General features: G+C 48.6%; 1 protein-coding gene across 1 annotated transcript in view; it reads left to right on the top strand.

The window, feature by feature from the left end:
* Positions 1-3,231: 3,231 nt before the first annotated feature.
* Positions 3,232-21,743, top strand: part of LOC122923161 (vomeronasal type-2 receptor 26-like) — a 113,636-nt gene continuing 95,124 nt past the window's right edge. Inside the window, exons 1-2 of the mRNA XM_044273893.1 lie at positions 3,232-3,554; positions 3,657-3,905. Of these exons, the coding sequence (XP_044129828.1) occupies positions 3,232-3,554; positions 3,657-3,905 (572 nt within the window). The remainder of the gene's footprint in view (positions 3,555-3,656; positions 3,906-21,743) is intronic.

Raw genomic sequence — 21,743 nt, forward strand, 5'->3', positions numbered from 1 at the left:
TTTACATATTCTATTTTTTTCCTTATAGTTTTTCAGTGTTTCCTCGCTACCCTCCTGTTTTATTGATTTAAATGCTTTCTTTTTGTCATTTATTGCTTTCTTTACAGTTTTTTTTATCCACATTGGTTTCTTCTTGTTCTCTAACCCTTTATTCCTATAAGGCATGTACCTCTCACAATTAGATTTTAGGTATTTTTATTTTTGAGGACTTTGTCCCAGTTAGTTATGCCTATGGCCTCTCTTAGTTGGCTAAATTTTGCTTGTTTGAAGTTTGATATTTTAGTTCCTCCTTGTAGAAATGCTTGTTTGAAGGATAATTGGAAGGTTATTACTTATGGTCACTATTTCCCAGGTGTCCCCCAACCTGCACATTTGTTGTTCTGTCAGGTCTATTGGTTAATACTAAGTCCAGTATGGCGTCCCTCTAGTGGGGTCCTGAACCAGTGGGGAAAGGTAATTGTCTTTAGTTATTGCCAAGAACCTGTTTCCTATATGAGATATACAAGTTTCAGTTTCTCAGTCTATGTCTGGGTAGTTGAAGTCCCCCATAATAACTACCTCATTATGATTTGCCGCCTCGTCTATCTCGTTTAGTAGTAGATTTTCTGTGGACTCTGGTATATTAGGTGGTTTATAATAAACTCCTATTAGTAATTTATTGTTATTTTTGCCTCCATGGATCTCTACCCACAGTGACTCCACATGTTCATGTCCCTCACTTATATCTTCCCGGAGTGTGGGATTTAGGCAGGACTTTACATAAAGGCAGACCCCTCTCCAGTTTTGACGATCCTTTCTAAACAGACTGTAACCTTGTACATTAACTGCCCAGTCATAGCTATCATCCAGCCATGTCTCAGTTATTCCCACTATGTCATAGTCCTCCTCACACATCACTAATTCCAGCTCCCCAGTTTTATTAGTCAGGCTTCTGGCATTAGTATACATACATTTGAGAGGTTTATGTATATTTTTTACCCTACACCTTTCCTTCTGAACTGCTCTAGTCCCTCCTTCCATTCCTCCCCCAGTCCCCCTTAATTACTTTGAAGACAATAAAAACCTTTGAAAAAAGTCTAAATTTTATTTGCATTGCCAGTTTTTGACAACCATAGCTTTTTATATTTTGGTCTAGAGAGCTTTGTGAGGTCTTTGCGGAATGAACTGTAGTTTTCAATGGTTCCATTCTTGTGGTATATATGACTTTATTATCACTGTTATTCAATTTTTTGAAGGGGTCAAGGTGACAAAAAAAATGGCAAATCGCTTGTTTTTAATTTACAGCATTCAACACACAATAAAAAAAATTATATTTTAATAATTTTTATACAGTACAGACCAAAAGTTTGGACACACCTTCTCATTCAAAGAGTTTTCTTTATTTTCAGGACTATGAAAATTGTAGATTCAAACTGAAGGCATCAAAACTATGAATTAACACATGTGGAATTATATACATAACAAAAAATTGTGAAACAACTGAAAATATGTCATATTCTAGGTTCTTCAAAGTAGCCACTTTTTGCTTTGATTACTGCTTTGAACACTCTTGGCATTCTCTTGATGAGCTTCAAGAGGTAGTCACCTAAAATGGTCTTCCAACAGTCTTGAAGGAGTTCCCAGAGATGCTTAGCACTTGTTGGCCCTTTTGCCTTCACTCTGCGGTCCAGCTCACCCCAAACCATCTTGATTGGGTTCAGGTCCGGTGACTGTGGAGGCCAGGTCATCTGGCGCAGCACCCCATCACTCTCCTTCATGGTCAAATAGCCCTTACACAGCCTGGAGGTGTGTTTGGGGTCATTGTCCTGTTGAAAAATAAATGATGGTCCAACTAAACGCAAACCAGATGGAATAGGATGCCGCTGCAAGATGCTGTGGTAGCCATGCTGGTTCAGTATGCCTTCAATTTTGAATAAATCCCCAACAGTGTCACCAGCAAAGCACCCCCACACCATCACACCTCCTCCTCCATGCTTCACGGTGGGAACCAGGCATGTAGAGTCCATCCGTTCACCTTTTCTGCGTCACACAAAGACACAGTGGTTGGAACCAAAGATCTCAAATTTGGACTCATCAGACCAAAGCACAGATTTCCACTGGTCTAATGTCCATTCCTTGTGTTCTTTAGCCCAAACAAGTCTCTTCTGCCTGTTGCCTGTCCTTAGCAGTGGTTTCCTAGCAGATATTCTACCATGAAGGCCTGATTCACACAGTCTCCTCTTAACAGTTGTTCTAGAGATGTGTCTGCTGCTAGAACTCTGTGTGGCATTGACCTGGTCTCTAATCTGAGCTGCTGTTAACCTGCAATTTCTGAGGCTGGTGACTCAGATGAACTGATCCTCTGCAGCAGAGGTGACTCTTGGTCTTCCTTTCCTGGGGCGGTCCGCATGTGAGCCAGTTTCTTTGTAGCGATTGATGGTTTTTGTGACTGCACTTGGGGACACTTTCAACGTTTTCCCAATTTTGCGGACTGACTGACCTTAATTTCTTAAAGTAATGATGGCCACTCGTTTTTCTTTACTTAGCTGCTTTTTTCTTGTCATAATACAAATTCTAACAGTCTATTCAGTAGGACTATCAGCTGTGTATCCACCTGACTTCTCCACAACGCAACTGATGGTCCCAACCCCATTTATAAGGCAAGAAATCCCACTTATTAAACCTGACAGGGCACACCTGTGAAGTGAAAACCATTTCAGGTGACTACCTTTTGAAGCTCATCAAGAGAATGCCAAGAGTGTGTAAAGCAGTAATCAAAGCAAAAGGTGGCTACTTTGAAGAACCTAGAATATGACATATTTTCAGTTGTTTCACAATTTTTTGTTATGTATATAATTCCACATGTGAATCAGTGTGAATCTACAATTTTCATAGTCATGAAAATAAAGAAAACTCTTTGAATGAGAAGGTGTGTCCAAACTTTTGGTCTGTACTGTAGTTCAGACATTTTCGGACACGGCGATGCCGAATATGTTTTTTTATTGTTTATATATTCTATGTAAAATTGGGAAATGGTGTGATTTAAACTTTTAATATTTTGGTGCTTTTTTATCTATTTTTTTTAAATGTTTAACTAGTGAAGTGAAATGAGTGAAGTTATGAAACATTCGATTTGGCTGCTTTGCCAAATTTCACTAAGAAAGCAGGAAGCATGTGTTGCTTCAAGTTCAGGCAGTGGCAGCTCATCTGAGATGCCTGTCGGGTGCTGAAGAGGCCACAAAGTTAGTCAGCATGGACAACAGCGGCATGAACTACGTAATCCCACTCAAATTTATCTTAGAACAGACGCTGACATTTATGCAGCAGGGGATAATGATAGAAGAAGAACAGCTAATGAATCTTGCTGTCTGCCCTATAATTGTTGGGGACACACAAAGGAAATCTGCCATGAAAGAAGAGGATAAGAAGCTTCCACTGGAAGAGGAAGAGGAGGAGTCAGAGGAGCGAAAGTACGATGAAGAGGATGGCACCAGCCCGGACACTCCATCATCTCAGTGTGGGGCGGAACCAGGAAGAACTGGCTCCTCTGGCACGCAGGCCAGAATGGTGACCTGGTACGTACACAGTTTATGGCAAGCAGACTCCTGCTGCCAACGTGTCTGAAAGGGAGTCCCCTCTCCATCCCCTGAGAATCACTCCCCTTCCGCCATCACAAGCTGCAGAAGCAGCAGTAGCAGCCAGTTCATTCTCCTCAACATCATGGAGCAGTTTTTCCACGTGCCACGCCAGGCTGAGGCCATTCAGCAAGCCGACAGCTCCCACCTCCACGCCCAGTTTTTTGCCTACCTAAACTTTGGACAGTCTCTGGTGCATACCCCATTTCCTGGCCCCATGGATTTCTGGGCATCTAGACTGGAACAGAAGGCATCTAGACTGACCCCTAGAAGAAGGTGTTTTGCCAAAATGTATGTCGGGGTGTGCGGTCCTCCTGAGGTTGTCAGTACCAGCATGGGTAAGCTTTGTCTCACTGTATGATTTTACTTTTCTGTCTTTGTGAGGGGTATTTGTAATTTTCTTTCAGACTTATGACATATCTGGGTAATTTGTGTACGGCCGTCATAGAGCCGGAGGCTGTGCGATTACTCAGCTCCACGAGTGGCTCCTCCAGCGTGCAGCGCTATTTCCTGTTTCTCCCAGATGCAGTCACGCCAAAAATTCACAGGCTAGACGCAATGGGAGCTAATTAACTCTGCTTCTGATAATAGACTGCTCCTATTGGTCAGCATAAGAAATTAGGCAGGGACTATGCACATAAGAGCCTAATACTAGGTCCCAGAGTGTGACAGCTGTTTGGGGTATGTTTGCTAGCGACAAACGCACATGACGAGGGTATTGGCTATTCCCGTTCGCCAACCATTCACCTTAATAGCCCCCCTTAACCACCCCTTTTCCCACCATTACACTTCCCCACCATAGCTTCCCATGACCAATAAGACACGGACCACCAGCTGGAAATGTAATGGCCACAGCAGCCGTTTATTAAATAACAAATACAACGTAACATACATAATACTGTAAAACCCCCCTAATGGGGGGAGGTCCTTGAAGCCCCAAAACATCTAGCTGCCGAACCAGGGTGAGCCATTCTTGCCTCCAGCCGTAACGCCCAGCTCAAAGGCACCACCGAATGACCCCCCCTCGATTCACCACAACCTCTCGGTCCACCTGGGAGTCCAGCCCCAACCGTGGGGCCCCCCCAATTGCCCTCAGCTTCCACCATGACCAACTCCAAGGACCCCCCCCCATCGCCACCAACGCCCGGACTTGACCACCTCAACTCCGGGCGTTCCTCCACAACCTTAAGGCCACTTCAATGCCCTCCTGCAGCGCCAAACTCCACATATCCAGGCCCACAGCATTCAAATGAACACCATCCGACCTCCAAAAAGCCCCCACTCCAGCCTCCAACTCCCTGTGCCTAACTACCACCGCCCCATTCCTAGCCATGAAATCGCCCTATTTACCTTCACCCTCGCCCTATTCACCGCATCCACAGACCTCGCCTCCCTCCACACCTGCCTAGGAACAATGTCTGACCACACCGTCACCATACCCGGAAACAACGACCACAACCGCAGGAAATCCCATTTCACCTCCTTGATCAGCTCCCGGATAGGCCTGGCCGCCAAATCGTTGCCCCCCGCATGGACCACCAACACATCCGGCGCCCTATCCATCCGTACAAACCTGTGAACCTCAGGCAACACCCCTTTCCACACCATACCCCGCCTCCCAATCCACCTTACCACCGCAGACTCTCTAGCAAAGCCAAGCTGTTGACCGTCCGGCCGAACCGCTGCCCGGACAGCCCCCCAGAAGACATAAGAATGCCCCAGAATCCACACCAAGGCGGGCGCCGCACCTGCAACGAAAAAACAAAAACAAAAGAACAACACCACAACCAAATACTGACACGCAAAACCCCACCTCTGCCTACAATCGATCCAAACGAACATAGGACTTAAACCTAGCCGACTCCCAACGTCCAATCCGCTTAATCACATCCTCACCTAGGCCCCATCTGGAAGCTTCCGTCGCCGCCCCAATCCTAAAAGAGTGGCTAGAATACCCGTCCCCATCCAACCCAGCCCGGCTCAAACATCTGGAAAAAACTGCCGAGAACTGAAATCGAGACAAAAAAGAACCATCCGCATGAACCAACAAGGGGGACCCCATCCCCCCAACCCCCATCCCATATTCCCGCAAGCACTGAACCGGGCACATGTCGCAACCGTCAATCCGGAACAGCACCACTTTTCGCCCCTTCCCCAACCTATCAGTTTTTGACCGCCGGATGACAAATTCCACCCTGTCCGCAAACAACTCCACATCCCCCCGTAACAGACCCCCTGCCCGGCTCACCGAAGGACAGACCAACTCCCCCACACGCATCGCCCCAAAGAATGCCAGCGAGAAAGCTAACCGAAACAACCGCGCTTCCCCCTCCGACCTACAAACACCCCTCAACTGACCCCCCAACTGGAGCAACAACCCAAACGAAACCGGCCTCCTCCCATCCACCCCAGCCCCCATTCTCCGCCACCCCTTCAGCGCCTGCACCACCAGAAAAGCTTTCGTAACATCCACCATCTTACGCGCTTTAAAACCGAACGCCAAACCTGCCATGTAACCATTCACCTTGCTAACCGACCAACCCTGCTCCCTACCATGGCCCAAAAACATCAACAATGCCAGCTCAGGCTCCGCTATTCCCTCCCCCAATACCAAACACCAATCCTCCCAGGCCCTCCAAGCCCTCATATACAGGTCCCACGTATCCGGAGCAAAAGACGCCCGAACCAGCCCCATTAACGTTCCTCCAACAGCTCCCACATGCAAGCCGGGCACTCCAGACCAACCGCGTCCGCCTCCGGAACCAACTGCCGAAAACGAGTCCACTGCGAACGAGAAAGGGCGTCAGCGATACAATTGTCCACCCCAGGCACATGCACCGCCACCACCCAGGCATTAAGCGACAAGCACTCCAACACCAACCGCTGCAGCAGCCGCACCACCAACGGCGACGACGCCGACAACCCATTAATCGCCTGGACCACCCCCAGATTATCACAGTGGAAACGCACCTTCCGATCCTGGAAACGTGCCCCCCACAACAAAACCGCCAACACAATGGGAAACAATTCCAACAGAGCCAAATTCCGCACCCAACCCCGTTCAACCCAAGCCGCCGGCCAAACCCCAGCACACCACTGACCGCCACAAAAAGCCCCAAAACCCGAACCCCCCGCCGCATCGGTGAATAACTCAAAATCAAAAGCCTCGACCACTCCCCCCATAAACAGCGAGCGACCGTTGTACTGGTCCAGAAAGGAATTCCAAACCCGTAAGTCCGCCCGCTGCTCCCTCCCCAACCGGATGAAATGATGCGGAACTACCACCCCCGCAGTCGCCTGCGCCAACCGCCTACAGAACACTCGACCGATGGGCATTATCCGACAAGCGAAATTAAGCTTCCCTAACAATGATTGAACCTCCCTCAACTGCAACTTCTTCACCCGAATCGCCCTCGCCACCAACCGTCTCAGATCCTCCAGCTTATCCTCCGGCAACCGACACTCCATCCTCACCGAATCAATCACTATGCCCAGAAAACTCAATTCCGACACCGGCCCCACCGTCTTCCCTTCCGCCAACGGAACCCCAAACTTCTCAAAAACAGAGCCCAACGTTTCCAACAACAAAGCGCACACCCGCGAACCTGGAGGGCCAATACACAAAAAATCGTCCAAGTAATGGATCAGCGAATCACAACCCGACGAGTCCACAACCGCCCATTCCAGAAACGAGCTGAACGTTTCGAAGTAGGCGCACGACAGCGAACACCCCATGGGTAAGCAACGATCCACAAAGAACCCCCCATCCCAAAAACACCCCAACAAGTGCTGACACTCCGGATGAACCGGTAACAACCGAAACGCCGCCTCAATGTCTGTTTTCGCCATCAATGCCCCTGCCCCGAAATGCTTCACCCAACCCACAGCTGCATCAAACGACGTATATACAACGGAGCAAACCGCCGGGTCAATCCCATCGTTGACCGAGGAGCCCCTCGGAAACGACAGATGATGAATAAGCCGAAACTTATTCGCCTCCTTCTTAGGAACGACCCCCAACGGCGAGACCCTCAAATCGTTAACAGGCGGTGCCAAAAACGGACCCGCCATACGCCCGAGCAACACCTCCTTCCTCAACTTCTCCCCCACCACCTCCTGATGCTCCCTCGCCGACCGCAAATTTTTCTTAAGCAACACTGCCTCACCAGGCACAAACGGAATTCTAAAACCCTCCGCAAAACCCAACAAACTAGCGGCATCTCTATTGGGGTACCTATCTAAGTACGGTTGCATCTCTGCCAGCCGCACCGGCGTCACCCCCTTTACCAGCACCGTCTCCCCCTCTACCACCGGCTCCACCCTGCCTGCCCCCTTTAAAACACCGCGCCGCCCCATGAGCACCTCCGCAACCGGAACATTCGTGCTTAAACTTACATTTCGCGCCGAACCGACAGGATCCCTCGTTGAAAGCAAAACACAGTCCCCTGGAAGAGGCAACCGCCGTACCGCCCGACCCCCCACTACCTCCGTCCCCCCGAAAGGGCTGCATCGTACGCACCGGGGCCGTAACCTTCAACCACAAGGCGATGTCCTTGTGGTCCCACCGCATCTCCGGGCGCACCGCTTTCCGCTGCCGGAATTGCTCGTCATAGCGCAACCACGCAACCCCCCCGTACACCCGATACGGCTCACCGATTGCATCTAAATAACAAAATAGCCCAGAACACGCCTCTGGTGCCTTCTCCCCAATCACACTTGCCAATATCGCAAACGCCTGCAACCAATTTGCGAACGTACGCGGTATCAGCCGATAACGTCGCTTCTCCTCATCCTCCCTTTTACCGTCCTCTTTCCGCACCCTATCCAAATTAAAGCGCTCCAGAGGGAGCAGGGAAAAAATCTCCACATACTCCCCCTTCCAAATCCTCTCCCGCACCTCAGACTTCAAATGCGCCCCCAACGGTCCCTCAAAACACACATAAACCTCTCCTTTCGCTTTATCATCCACCCGAACAGCCTCCTCCTCCCCATCCGTCCCCGCCTGAGTCTGCACCGACACCCCCACGCCCGGCAACCCCCGCTGTTGCTGCTCCCCCGACGAACCCGCACCGCCAGCCACACCGTGCACACCCCACGCCTGCAACGGAGTCCCCCCGCCCAAACCCCAACTTGCCACCAAACCCGCCAAACCCCCCAACAACTGACCCAATCTGACGAAATCTCACCTGGCTGCCTGGGCGCTGTGTTCCCATCAGCCGCAAGTCCAGACTCCCGACGTTCACATCTCTGCGACGAGCCGTCTCCATCACGCTGTCCCCTGACCCCGCTAGGACCTGGGACGTCCTCTCCCGGATAAGCCAAGACGCCGCGCCGCTCCTCTTCACCCTGCCTCCCGGCAGGGCAGGCACGCCCACAGCAGCAGGACCCCTCAGAACAGCTCCCGGGATCGACTGCCATCAGTCCCCTGGCCCCACACAGACCAGGGACGCAGGGGTGAACTGGTAATAACGCCGCACTCCCGGGGGCGGAGCCTCCGTCATTGCCGCCATCCTGAGGCCTGCTGCCGCCGTCCGACCTCCCTGCAGCAGCCCCGCACGGAACCGAGGGCCTCCCTCGCCGAGGGGCCGCCTCCGTGCCAGGAGTTACGGAGGCGCCCGCAGTGCCAGGTCCCGCTCCCCCGCCGACATCCATCGCCGGTGAAGAAGGCCGCGATCGGCCACTCCCAAGGCTCCGCCTACTTTGAGGATTCCTCCCACGTCGGGGCCTAGAGGAAGCTGGAGCAATTGGCACCCGACGTGGAGGGTCCCGCGAGGGGCTCCTAATGCGGCGCTGAGCCCGAGGGGGGGAAGCCGATGGCGACAGGCGCGCCGGCGGCCTGGCCCGCCGCGGCCGTAACGCCGGATGGGGAGGCATAACGGGCGCCTCCACCGACCCCCTCAGCATCGTCCGGACCTGCTCTTGCGCCCAAGCCGGGCCTCTCACCTCCGCTGCCGCCCGAAACTCCACAAGCATGGCCTCCAGCTGCTCCATCCCAAGGTACGCGCTGCTTCGAGCTTATTCTCCTAACCAAAATGGCGCTCTCCCTACCTCCTCTCACCCTATTTAACCCCTCTAACTCCACCCCCCACCTCAAACTAACCTATCCTGTCCTCCTACCCTAATTGCATCCTCCCACTACCCTAAACACCCCCCCCCCCTACACCTCTGGCTCACTAAACCCAAACCCTCGTCATGGAGGCCTCCCCTAAAGGGGGCTCCGCCCCCCCTCAGTCCGGCCATTGCTTTTAAGCAATCACCCCTTCCCTTTGTGAGTGCTGTCATTAGCTCTGACTGACCTATTATCCCTTGATACACATTACAAACATCAAGTGTATGTATTCTGAGAGCAGTTATCCTGGTGGATATTAATTCCAGTATTATTGGTACTAGTGAAGCCAGTGGCTGTATATTATACAAACAGGCCACCGCTTCATTGCACCTGGCCTGATTTGTATTGTTGGCGGGTAGCCACAACATTTTAACCTTTATCAGAATAAATGAACATTCTAAGCGTTCTTCTCAGGCAGTAAATAGTAATTCTAATCAAGTTCGCGAACAGATTGCAATACATAGTTACTCTAATTTGTATTTGGCACTAGGCACTTTAAATTCATGATCCATACATACGTCTGAAAACGGTATACATTGAGGTGTTTATACTGACCCAACATAGCCTTTTTTATATGTGATATATTTATACATTTACCCTGTGTACCTCAGGTGGTAAAGCACTTCAGTGGTTGTGTTTTTCATCTTTTTATATTATTGCGATTAATTTAATAAAGTTTATTTTTATACATTTGGCCATTTAAAGACTCGTTTTTTTGTAGGTTCATACTAGACTGGAACAGTGGCCTGAACTGGCACAGCATGCTCTATTTCTCTTTTCTTGCCTAGTCTCCAGTGTCTCCATCTCGGAGAGGGTTTTCAGGGCCTGGGGGGGATACAGCCTCCATCATACCACTGCCACCATCATGCCATTGCTGCGACCTGCCAACCTTCATCTTCCATAAGGCTGCTGTTGCCTTCCACCATGTACCATATGGCTGCTGCTGCTGCTCCTCGCTGCTAATCCTCTACTGCCATCACTATCAAAGAAAAGCATCTACCACTACTACTTCTACACTACTACTACTACTACTATTACTACTTCCACCCATAGATAGCTGTGCGCCATGATCTATGTTATACTGCTTCTGCTCCCTACTATTGCGGCCACATGCCTCTAATACCCTACCCTTTCCACACTCACACTGCACTGCTGCTACTCCCAATTAAAAGGGAGATTTTTTTCTTTAGGCTTGTTTGCAATGAGACAATTTTTCTTCTGAAAATCGGGATGAGGGCCAAAGAGCACATGATGACATAACACAATCTAATAGCAGTGGCAGAGAGTGTGAGGAACATGATAATGATTATGTGCTGGACAGGACCTGGGAGCAGGATCAGTGTGCTGAGTAGGAAGTAACATCTGAGAAAGAGAGTGGTGGCAGCAATAAAGAACAGCGGCAAGGTACAGTCAATCTCCCAAAGCACTGCCAGGGCCAGATCTGCTACTATTATGGTCAGCTCGGGAACTGGTGACAATGGCAGATTTGAACTATTTGCTTATAGCTCCACAGAACACTTGTGTAAGGATGCTATGACACTGCCGTTAGAGGTTGCAGGTAGTGATGGACGAACATCGGCCGTAACGTTTCGCGAACGCACGTTCGCGATCAAATGTTTGCGAACTGCGCGATCACGGCGGGCCCCATTAACTTTAATGGCAGGCAAACCTGAAAAACCTTCAGGTCATATTTGCAGCCACCAAATACTAGAAGTGCACAAATAGTCCCACAACATGGACAATGACATACCAGAGGGGGATCAATGGCAAAAATTCCCACAAAAATTATGTATTTTGAAGGGAGTCTGTCACCTCCATATGGCCATATACAGTGCTTAGATGGCTCTGTAACACACCTATACAGGATAGTAACGGTACCTTTGTTCTTTTCTTTAGACTTGCACCAGCAGGAAAAACGAAGTTTAATTCATATGCAAATGAGCACCCGCAAGTGCCCAGGAGCGGCGTTCAGTGTGTTGGTGCCCAGGCTGCTCTGCCTTCTTTCTCTTTACTCCTCCCCAGTCTCTTGCCTCATCGATAGGTCCGGACTTGGAGGGCGGGCAAAGGCAGAGACTGGGGAGGAGTAAAGTGAAAGAAGGCAGAGCAGCCTGGGCACCAACACACTGAACGCCGCCCCTGGGCACTTGCGGGTGCTCATTTGCATATGAATTAAACTTCGTTTTTCCTGCTGGTGCAAGTCTAAAGAAAAGAACAAAGGTACCATTACAATCCTGTATAGGTGTGCTACAGAGCCATGTAAGCACTGTATATGGCCATATGGAGGTGACAGACTCCCTTTAATCAGGGGCAATTTTTATGCGTCTTAAGGAAACTCTCAAAATGTGCCCTGCTGGAGCCTAGAAAAAAATTATTTTAGGCTACGGGAGTACAGGCCCCAAACATTAGGCATTCACCTGACAGAAAAGATCAAGTGATTATGTGGCTGGAGGAATATTAGGCGGTCAGTGGATAACAATTTTACTACAGGCCAGTGGAGTTCAGGCCCTAAAAATTATTCATTCACTGGACAAAAAAGAACAAGTGATTATGTGGCTGGAGGTACATTAGACGGTCACTGGAAAACAATTTTACTGTAGGCCAGTGGAGTATAGGCCCCAAAAATTAGGCATTCACCTGACAGAAAAGAACAAGTGATTATGTGGCTGGAGGTACATTAGACGGTCACTGGAAAACAATTTTACTGTAGGCCAGTGGAGTATAGGCCCCAAAAATTAGGCATTCACCTGACAGAAAAGAACAAGTGATTATGTGGCTGGAGGTACATTAGACGGTCACTGGAAAACAATTTTACTGTAGGCCAGTGACACAACAGTGGCTCGGCACGTGAATGACAACCACGGTGGGGATTCCAGCTGCATTAAAGCTGTAGGCATTGACAAAATCCTACCACCTACACGTGGTGGCGATTGGGACCATCTCTTACTACAGCGGGAAGCACGCTGGACTTTCCAACTTGACACGGTATTCCCTAGAGGCCTGAATGAACACCTCCTCTTTGGCTGTTTTCTGTAGTGTGGCTCTAAATGAAGATTTGCCACAAAAATACATTCTCCCCTCCTCCCCCTTTTTCATAATTGGGGTCCACTTAGTGTGGTGCCTACCATCCGCTTTGGGTCACTTTTCTAGCCACTGCCATGAAATTGAAACATCAAAACTGCCAGAAATATATCTAACTAATTAATATATACCCATATCGGGGTTGCTTGGATGTGCATGGTGTGGACATATATCCCGTTGCCCACAGATGCACACCTATATGGTGCCTATACATCAATATGCCCGTATTACATGGACCATATGTATATCTCTATTGTGACCGCTTTATGTTCTATATAGGTCCACAGTTGGTGGAAATTGTCCCCATATCCATATTATTTATACTGTGGAACCTTTCTGTATGTCACTTATGGTAGCATGAAAACTATGATGCCTAGTAAATTAGCAGCGTATCCTTGGTTACGGCATAAACAGTGGAGGCGACGCGCCTGCGCAGTGCTCTATTTCAACCATGGCGCAGGCGTAAATATCGCCCCATATGCGCTGTACTCTGGATCCTGGCAGATTATTCTATGCATGCGTCGCCTAGACGTCTTGTATTTACTCACATCATTACATCACGTCATCACAACGCGCGTCGCGCTTATGCTAATGCGCACGCGCCATGTTCTTACAGCGTGAGGGCATTACGTTTGCATCGCTTGCATTATGTGAGGGCAAACGTCATCACAGGCCGCCGCCATACCAGGTAACAGCTGACGTCACTGCAGCGCATGTCGCGCGGACATGCGGACGCAACGCTTTAAAAGAGAGGCGCGCTCTTGTAAAGACCAGGTAACATTAATGCCTGCGGCCCCAACCTGCGTGCTTATCAGTCACGATTCCCCCTGCAGCGCTGAATGTCCTTTCTGACAGGACACTCGACGAGGGGCAAGCCAAGAGTTCCATGGAAAATTGTGCCAGCTCTGGCCACAGGTCAAGCCTGCCCACCCAGAGCGTCCACATCGGTCGTTAACCCAATGTAGTTGGACACCTGTCGGTCTAGGCGTTCCCTAAGGCTGGATCCGGAGGGCGGCTGTCGATGGGTTGGAAGCAAGAATGATCTCATATTCGAACTGACCAACACATCTTTAAACCGCCCTCTTCTTGCAGGCGCGGTAGGATTGGTGCCCGCACTTGTTGTTTAGCTGTGGGTGAAAATTCCTCTGGCAGCGCCTGCAACAGCAGAATGCAGCATCTCTCGCAGCAAGGCCTGGAAATGCTGCATTCTGTCAGCCCTCTGTGATGCTGGTAACATGTCCGCAATTATGTGTTTGTAGTGGGGGTCTAAGTACGTTGCCACCCAGTAATGGTCCTTGCCCTTTATGCTTTTTATACGGGGGTCCCTCTTCAAACACTGGAGCATGAAGGCCCTATTTGCACTAAATTGGAAGCGGTGGAGCGCCCTGGCTCCTGCTCATTGCCCAGGAGAAAGTCATGCTCAGTCTCCTCCCCCCAACTACGGACAATACCAGGGATCCCCGAAAAGTTTAAAGTCTCCCTCAAAGCCTGACCTTCTTGCTCCTCCTCCTACCCCAGCCACCATCCTCCTTTGACTCCTCTTCAGACTCCTGCTGACTTGTATCGGATGGAGTACCCCCCCGGGATTTAATTCAGCATTGCGACTTCCTCATCTTCAAGCTCCTGCTCCTCGATGGCTTGATCAATGGCACAACGCAATGCACGCTACAGAAAGAAGGCGTAAGGTACAATGTCACTGATGGCGTCTTGGCTGAGACTGATCAGTTTGGTGATCTCATCAAATGGCCGCAGAAGTCTGCATGCGTCGTGCATAAGCAGCCACGGGCGCGGTGAAAAGAAACCAAGCTCCCAAAAACCTGTCCTGCTGCAGAGTTCGTACAGGTAGTTGTTAACCGCCTCAGGACTGCCGTACGCAGGATTGCGTCCTGGCGGCGGCCCTGTTATTCCGAGTGGAGGCGCCGGCACGTCCTCTCACGAGAGGCGAGATTTCCTGTGAACAGGCGTGCGCGTTCACAGGATCGGAAGGTAAGCGAGTGGATCTACAGCCTGCCAGCGGCGATCGTTCGCTGGCAGGCTGTAGATGCGATTTTTTTAACCCCTAACAGGTATATTAGACACTGTTTTGATAACAGCTTCTAATATACCTGCTACCTGCTCCTCTGGTGGTCCCTTTTGCTTGGATCGACCACCAGAGGACACAGGTAGCTCTGTAATAAGTAGCACCAAGCACCACACTACACTACACCCCCCCCCCCCCGGTCACTTATTAACCCCTTATTAACCCCTGATCACCCCATATAGACTCCCTGATGACCCCCCTGTCATTGATCACCCCCCCCTGTAAGGCTCCATTCAGATGTCCGTATGTATTTTATGGATCCACGCATCCATGGATCGGATCCGCAAAACACATACAGACGTCTGAATAGAGCCTTACAAAGGGGTGATCAGGGAGTCTATATGGGATGATCACCCCCCTGTAATGCTCCATTCACACGTCCGTATGTGTTTTATGGATCCACGCATCCATGGATCGGATCCGCAAAACACATACGGACGTCTGAATAGAGCCTTACAGAGGGGTGATCAGGGAGTCTATATGGGATGATCACCCCCCTGTAATGCTCCATTCACACGTCCGTATGTGTTTTACGGATCCACGCATCCATGGATCGGATCCGCAAAACACATACGGACGTCTGAATGGAGCCTTACAGGGGGGTGATCAATGACAGGGGGGTGATCACCCCATATAGACTCCCTGATCACTTCCCTGTCATTGATCACCCCCCTGTAAGGCTTTTTTTGGCACAAGTTAGCGGAATTATTTTTTTTTTATATATTTTTTTTTATATATATTTTTTTCTTACAAAGTCTCATATTCCACTAACTTGTGTCAAAAAATAAAATCTCACATGAACTCACGGAATCCAAATGCGTAAATTTTTTTAGACATTTATATTCCAGACTTCTTCTCACGCTTTAGGGCCCCTAAAATGCCCATGCTGGGTGAGATAAATATCTTGGTCAAATGCCAACTTTGTATAAAAAAATGGGAAAAGTTGTCTTTTGCCGAGATATTTCTCTGACCCAGCATGGGTATATGTAAAAAGACACCCCAAAACACATTCCCCAACTTCTCCTGAGTACGGCGATACCAGATGTGTGACCCTTTTTTGCAGCCTAGGTGGGCATATGGGCCCACATTCCAAAGAGCACCTTTCGGATTTCACAGGGCATTTTTTACAGATTTTGATTTCAAACTACTTCTCACGCATTTGGGCCCCTAAAATGCCAGGGCACTATAAATACCTTGGGGTGTCTTCTTTCCAAAATGGGGTCACTTGTGGGGTAGTTATACTGCCCTTGCTTTTGAGGGGCCCAAATGAGATAAATATCTCGGCAAAAGACAACTTTTCCCATTTTTTTATACAAAGTTTGCATTTGACCAAGATATTTTTCTCACCCAGCATGGGTATATGTAAAATGACACCCCAAAACACATTCGCCAACTTCTCCTGAGTACGGCGATACCACATGTGTGACACTTTTTTGCAGCCTAGGTGGGCAAAGGGGCCCACATTCCAAAGAGCACCTTTCGGATTTCACAGGCCATTTTTTACACATTTTGATTTCAAACTACTTCGCACGCATTTGGGCCCCTAAAATGCCAGGGCAGTATAACTACCCCACAAGTGACCCCATTTTGGAAAGAAGACACCCCAAGGTATTTCATGATGGGCATAGTGAGTTCATGGAAGTTTTTATTTTTTGTCACAAGTTAGTGGAATATGAGACTTTGTAAGGTAAAAAAAAAAATTCATAATTTTCTGCTAACTTGTGACAAAAAATAAAAAGTTCTATGAACTCACTATGCCCATCAGCGAATACCTTAGGGTGTCTACTTTCCGAAATGGGGTTATTTGTGGGGTTTATCTACTGTCTGGGCATTGTAGAACCTCAGGAAACATGACAGGTGCTCAGAAAGTCAGAGCTGCTTCAAAAAGCGGAAATTCACATTTTTGTACCATAGTTTGTAAACGCTATAACTTTTACCCAAACCATTTTTTTTTACCCAAACATTTTTTTTATCAAAGACATATAGAACAATAAATTTAGAGAAAAATTTATATATAGATGTCGTTTTTTTTGAAAATTTTTACAACTGAAAGTGAAAAATGTAATTTTTTTGCAAAAATTTCGGTAAATTTTGATTAATAACAAAAAAAGTAAAAATGTCAGCAGCAATGAAATACAACCAAATGAAAGCTCTATTAGTGAGAAGAAAAGGAGGTAAAATGCATTTGGGTGGTAAGTTGCATGACCGAGCGATAAACGGTGAAAGTAGTGTAGTGCAGAATTGTAAAACGTGGTCTGGTCATTAAGGGTGTTTAAGCTAGGGGGGCTGAAGTGGTTAATGGCACGTTGCTGCTGCAGCAGCCTATCAAGCATATGCAAGGTAGAGTTCCAGCGCGTTGGCTGTCACAAATCAGACGTCTGAAGGGCAGGTGGTGTCGTCGCTGAATGTCAGCAAGGCGAGCCATAGCCGTGTAAGATCTTCTAAAATGGTCAGAGATTTTCCTGGCCTGCCGCAAGATATCCTGGACCCCGGGGTATTTGGCAATGAATCGCTGCACGACTAAGTTCAGGGCGTGTGCAATGCACGGCACGTGTCATTTTGCCCTGTTTCAGCGCGATCAGCAGTTTGGCACCGTTGTCGCACACCACTTTACCAACTGTCAAATTGAACGGGGTTAGCCACTGATAGGCCTGTGACCGCAGAGCTGAAATCAGTGCAGGACTGGTGAGGCTCCTGGCTTCCAGGCACAACAGCCGCAGCACAGCATGGCAACATCTCACCTGGCACGTCAAATAGGTTCTGGGCAGCTTGGGGGTGCAGCGGAAGAGGCGGAGGAGGAGTCAGCCGAGGAGGAGATGGAGGATGGAGTAGGAGGCATCCACACAGGTGTCACAGGTTACATGCTTGATGGCCGTCAGAAGGTTTACACAGTGGGCAGTAAAAGTTATGTACCTTCCCTGCCCATGTTTGCTAGACCACGTGTCTGTGGTCAGATGTATCTTGGCACCAACACTGTGTGCCATAGATATATTTACTTGCCGCTGAACGTGGCCATATAGCTCTGGGATGCCCTTCTGGGAGAAAAATTTACTTCTGGGGACCTTCCATTGCTGTGTGCCAATAGCCACAAATTTTCTAAAGGCAGTAGTTAGCAGGCTAGCAGTTCCGACAAGCCAGCGGTCAGCCGTTGTGCAAGAGGGTTATCCGGCGTCATCCACTTTTTACGCTCGAACATTTGGGCCACGAAAGCCTGCCTTGTGACAGATGAACGCGATGACGGCACGGTAGAAGGTGGAGTGGAGGACAAATGGAAGGAGAGAGGAAAAGGAGAGGGAGGAGAGGCAGGACGTGGAGCATAGGGAGTGTGGCTTTGTGGGTTCTGACGGCGTTGTTCCCACTGGGCTCGGTGATGGGAAGCCAGGTGTTTTCTTAAGGCGGTCATCCCTAGGTGAGTGTTGGGATTTCCGCAATTTATGCGTTTACAGCACAGATGGTAACACTATTGTCAGCAGCTGATATGTTAAAAAAAAAGCCCACACTACGGAGGCATGTGCCGGCATCCTGAGAGCGCAAGATGTGACGTGCATGGTGGATGGCTCACTCCAGAATGGTGACCTGGTACGTACACAGTTTATGGCAAGCAGACTCCTGCTGCCAACGTGTCTGAAAAGGAGTCCCCTCTCCATCCACTGAGAATCACTCCCCTTCCGCCATCACAAGCAGCAGAAGCAGCCAGTTCATTCTCCTCAACATCATGGAGCAGTTTTTCCACGTGCCACGCCAGGCTGAGGCCATTCAGCAAGCCGACAGCTCCCACCTCCACACCCAGTTTTTTGCCTACCTAAACTTTGGCCAGTCTCTGGTGCATACCCCATTTCCTGGCCCCATGGATTTCTGGGCATCTAGACTGGAACAGAAGGCATCTAGACTGACCCCTAGAAGAAGGTGTTTTGCCAAAATGCACGTCGGGGTGTGCGGTCCTCCTGAGGTTGTCAGTACCAGCATGGGTAAGCTTTGTCTCACTGTATGATTTTACTTTTCTGTCTTTGTGAGGGGTATTTGTAATTTTCTTTCAGACTTATGACATATCTGGGTAATTTGTGTACGGCCGTCATAGAGCCTGAGGCTGTGCGATTACTCAGCTCCACGAGTGGCTCCTCCAGCGTGCAGCGCTATTTCCTGTTTCTCCCAGATGCAGTCACGCCAAAAATTCACAGGCTAGACGCAATGGGAGCTAATTAACTCTGCTTCTGATAATAGACTGCTCCTATTGGTCAGCATAAGAAATTAGGCAGGGACTATGCACATAAGAGCCTAATACTAGGTCCCAGAGTGTGACAGCTGTTTGGGGTATGTTTGCTAGCTACAAACGCACATTTAAGCAATCACCCCCTCCCTTTGTGAGTGCTGTCATTAGCTCTGACTGACCTATTATCCCTTGATACACATTACAAACATCAAGTGTATGTATTCTGAGAGCAGTTATCCTGGTGGATATTAATTCCAGTATTATTGGTACTAGTGAAGCCAGTGGCTGTATATTATACAAACAGGCCACCGCTTCATTGCACCTGGCCTGATTTGTATTGTTGGCGGGTAGCCACAACATTTTAACCTTTATCAGAATAAATGAACATTCTAAGCGTTCTTCTCAGGCAGTAAATAGTAATTCTAATCAAGTTCGCAAACAGATTGCAATACATAGTTACTCTAATTTGTATTTGGCACTAGGCACTTTAAATTCATGACCCATACATACGTCTGAAAACGGTATACATTGAGGTGTTTATACTGACCCAACATAGCCTTTTTTATATGTGATATATTTATACATTTACCCTGCGTACCTCAGGGAGTAAAGCACTTCAGTGGTTGTGTTTTTCATCTTTTTATATTATTGCGATTAATTTAATAAAGTTTATTTTTATACATTTGGCCATTTAAAGACTCGTTTTTTTGTAGGTTCATACTAGACTGGAACAGTGGCCTGAACTGGCACAGCATGCTCTATTTCTCTTTTCTTGCCTAGTCTCCAGTGTCTCCATCTCGGAGAGGGTTTTCAGGGCCTGGGGGGGATACAGCCTCCATCATGCCATTGCTGCGACCTGCCAACCTTCATCTTCCATAAGGCTGCTGTTGCCTTCCACCATGTACCATATGGCTCTGCTGCTGCTCCTCGCTGCTAATCCTCTACTGCCATCACTATCAAAGAAAAGCATCTACCACTACTACTTCTACACTACTACTACTACTATTACTACTTCCACCCATAGATAGCTGTGCGCCATGATCTATGTTATGCTGCTTCTGCTCCCTACTATTGCGGCCACATGCCTCTAATACCCTACCCTTTCCACACTCACACTGCACTGCTGCTACTCAAAGGGAGATTTTTTTCTTTAGGCTTGTTCGCAATGAGACAATTTTTCTTCTGAAAATCGGGATGAGGGCCAAAGAGCACATGATGACATAACACAATCTAATAGCAGTGGCAGAGAGTGTGAGGAACATGATAATGATTATGTGCTGGACAGGACCTGGGAGCAGGATCAGTGTGCTGAGTAGGAAGTAACATCTGAGAAAGAGAGTGGTGGCAGCAATAAAGAACAGCGGCAAGGTACAGTCAATCTCCCAAAGCACTGCCAGGGCCAGATCTGCTACTATTATGGTCAGCTCGGGAACTGGTGACAATGGCAGATTTGAACTATTTGCTTATAGCTCCACAGAACACCTTGTGTAAGGATGCTATGACACTGCCGTTAGAGGTTGCAGGTAGTGATGGACGAACATCGGCCGTAACGTTTCGCGAACGCACGTTCGCGATCAAATGTTTGCGGACTGCGCGATCACGGCGGGCCCCATTAACTTTAATGGCAGGCAAACCTGAAAAACCTTCAGGTCATATTTGCAGCCACCAAATACTAGAAGTGCACAAATAGTCCCACAACATGGACAATGACATACCAGAGGGGGATCAATGGCAAAAATTCCCACAAAAATTATGTATTTTAAAGGGAGTCTGTCACCTCCATATGGCCATATACAGTGCTTACATGGCTCTGTAGCACACCTATACAGGATTGTAATGGTACCTTTGTTCTTTTCTTTTATCTTGCACCAGCAGGAAAAACGAAGTTTAATTCATATGCAAATGAGCACCCGCAAGTGCCCAGGGGAGGAGTTCAGTGTGTTGGTGCCCAGGCTGCTCTGCCTTCTTTCACTTTACTCCTCCCCAGCCTCTGCCTTTGCCCGCCCTCCAAGTCTCTTGCCTCATCGATAGGTCTGGACTTGGAGGGCGGGCAAAGGCAGACTGGGGAGGAGTAAAGTGAAAAGAAGGCAGAGCAGCCTGGGCACTTACACACTGAACGCCGCCCCTGGGCACTAGCGAGTGCTCATTTGCATATGAATTAAACTTTTTCCTGCTGGTGCAAGTCTAAAGAAAAGAACAAAGGTACCAGTACAATCCTGCATAGGTGTGCTACAGAGCCATGTAAGCACTGTATATGGCCATATGGAGGGGACAGACTCCCTTTAAAATACATAATTTTTGTGGGAATTTTTGCCATTGATCCCCCTCTGGTATGTCATTGTCCATGTTGTGGGACTATTTGTGCACTTCTAGTATCTAGACTCCCTTTAATCAGGGGCAATTTTTATGCGTCTTAAGGAAACTCTCAAAATGTGCCCTGCTGGAGCCTAGAAAAAAATTATTTTAGGCCACGGGAGTACAGGCCCCAAACATTAGGCATTCACCTGACAGAAAAGATCAAGTGATTATGTGGCTGGAGGAATATTAGGCGGTCAGTGGATAACAATTTCACTTTAGGCCAGTGACAGACCAGTGGCTCGGCACGTCGTGAATGACAACCACGCTGGGGATTCCAGCTGCATTAAAGCTGTA

The sequence above is a fragment of the Bufo gargarizans genome, unplaced genomic scaffold (assembly GCF_014858855.1).
Source record: "Bufo gargarizans isolate SCDJY-AF-19 unplaced genomic scaffold, ASM1485885v1 original_scaffold_1292_pilon, whole genome shotgun sequence".
NCBI classification, from domain to species: domain Eukaryota; kingdom Metazoa; phylum Chordata; class Amphibia; order Anura; family Bufonidae; genus Bufo; species Bufo gargarizans.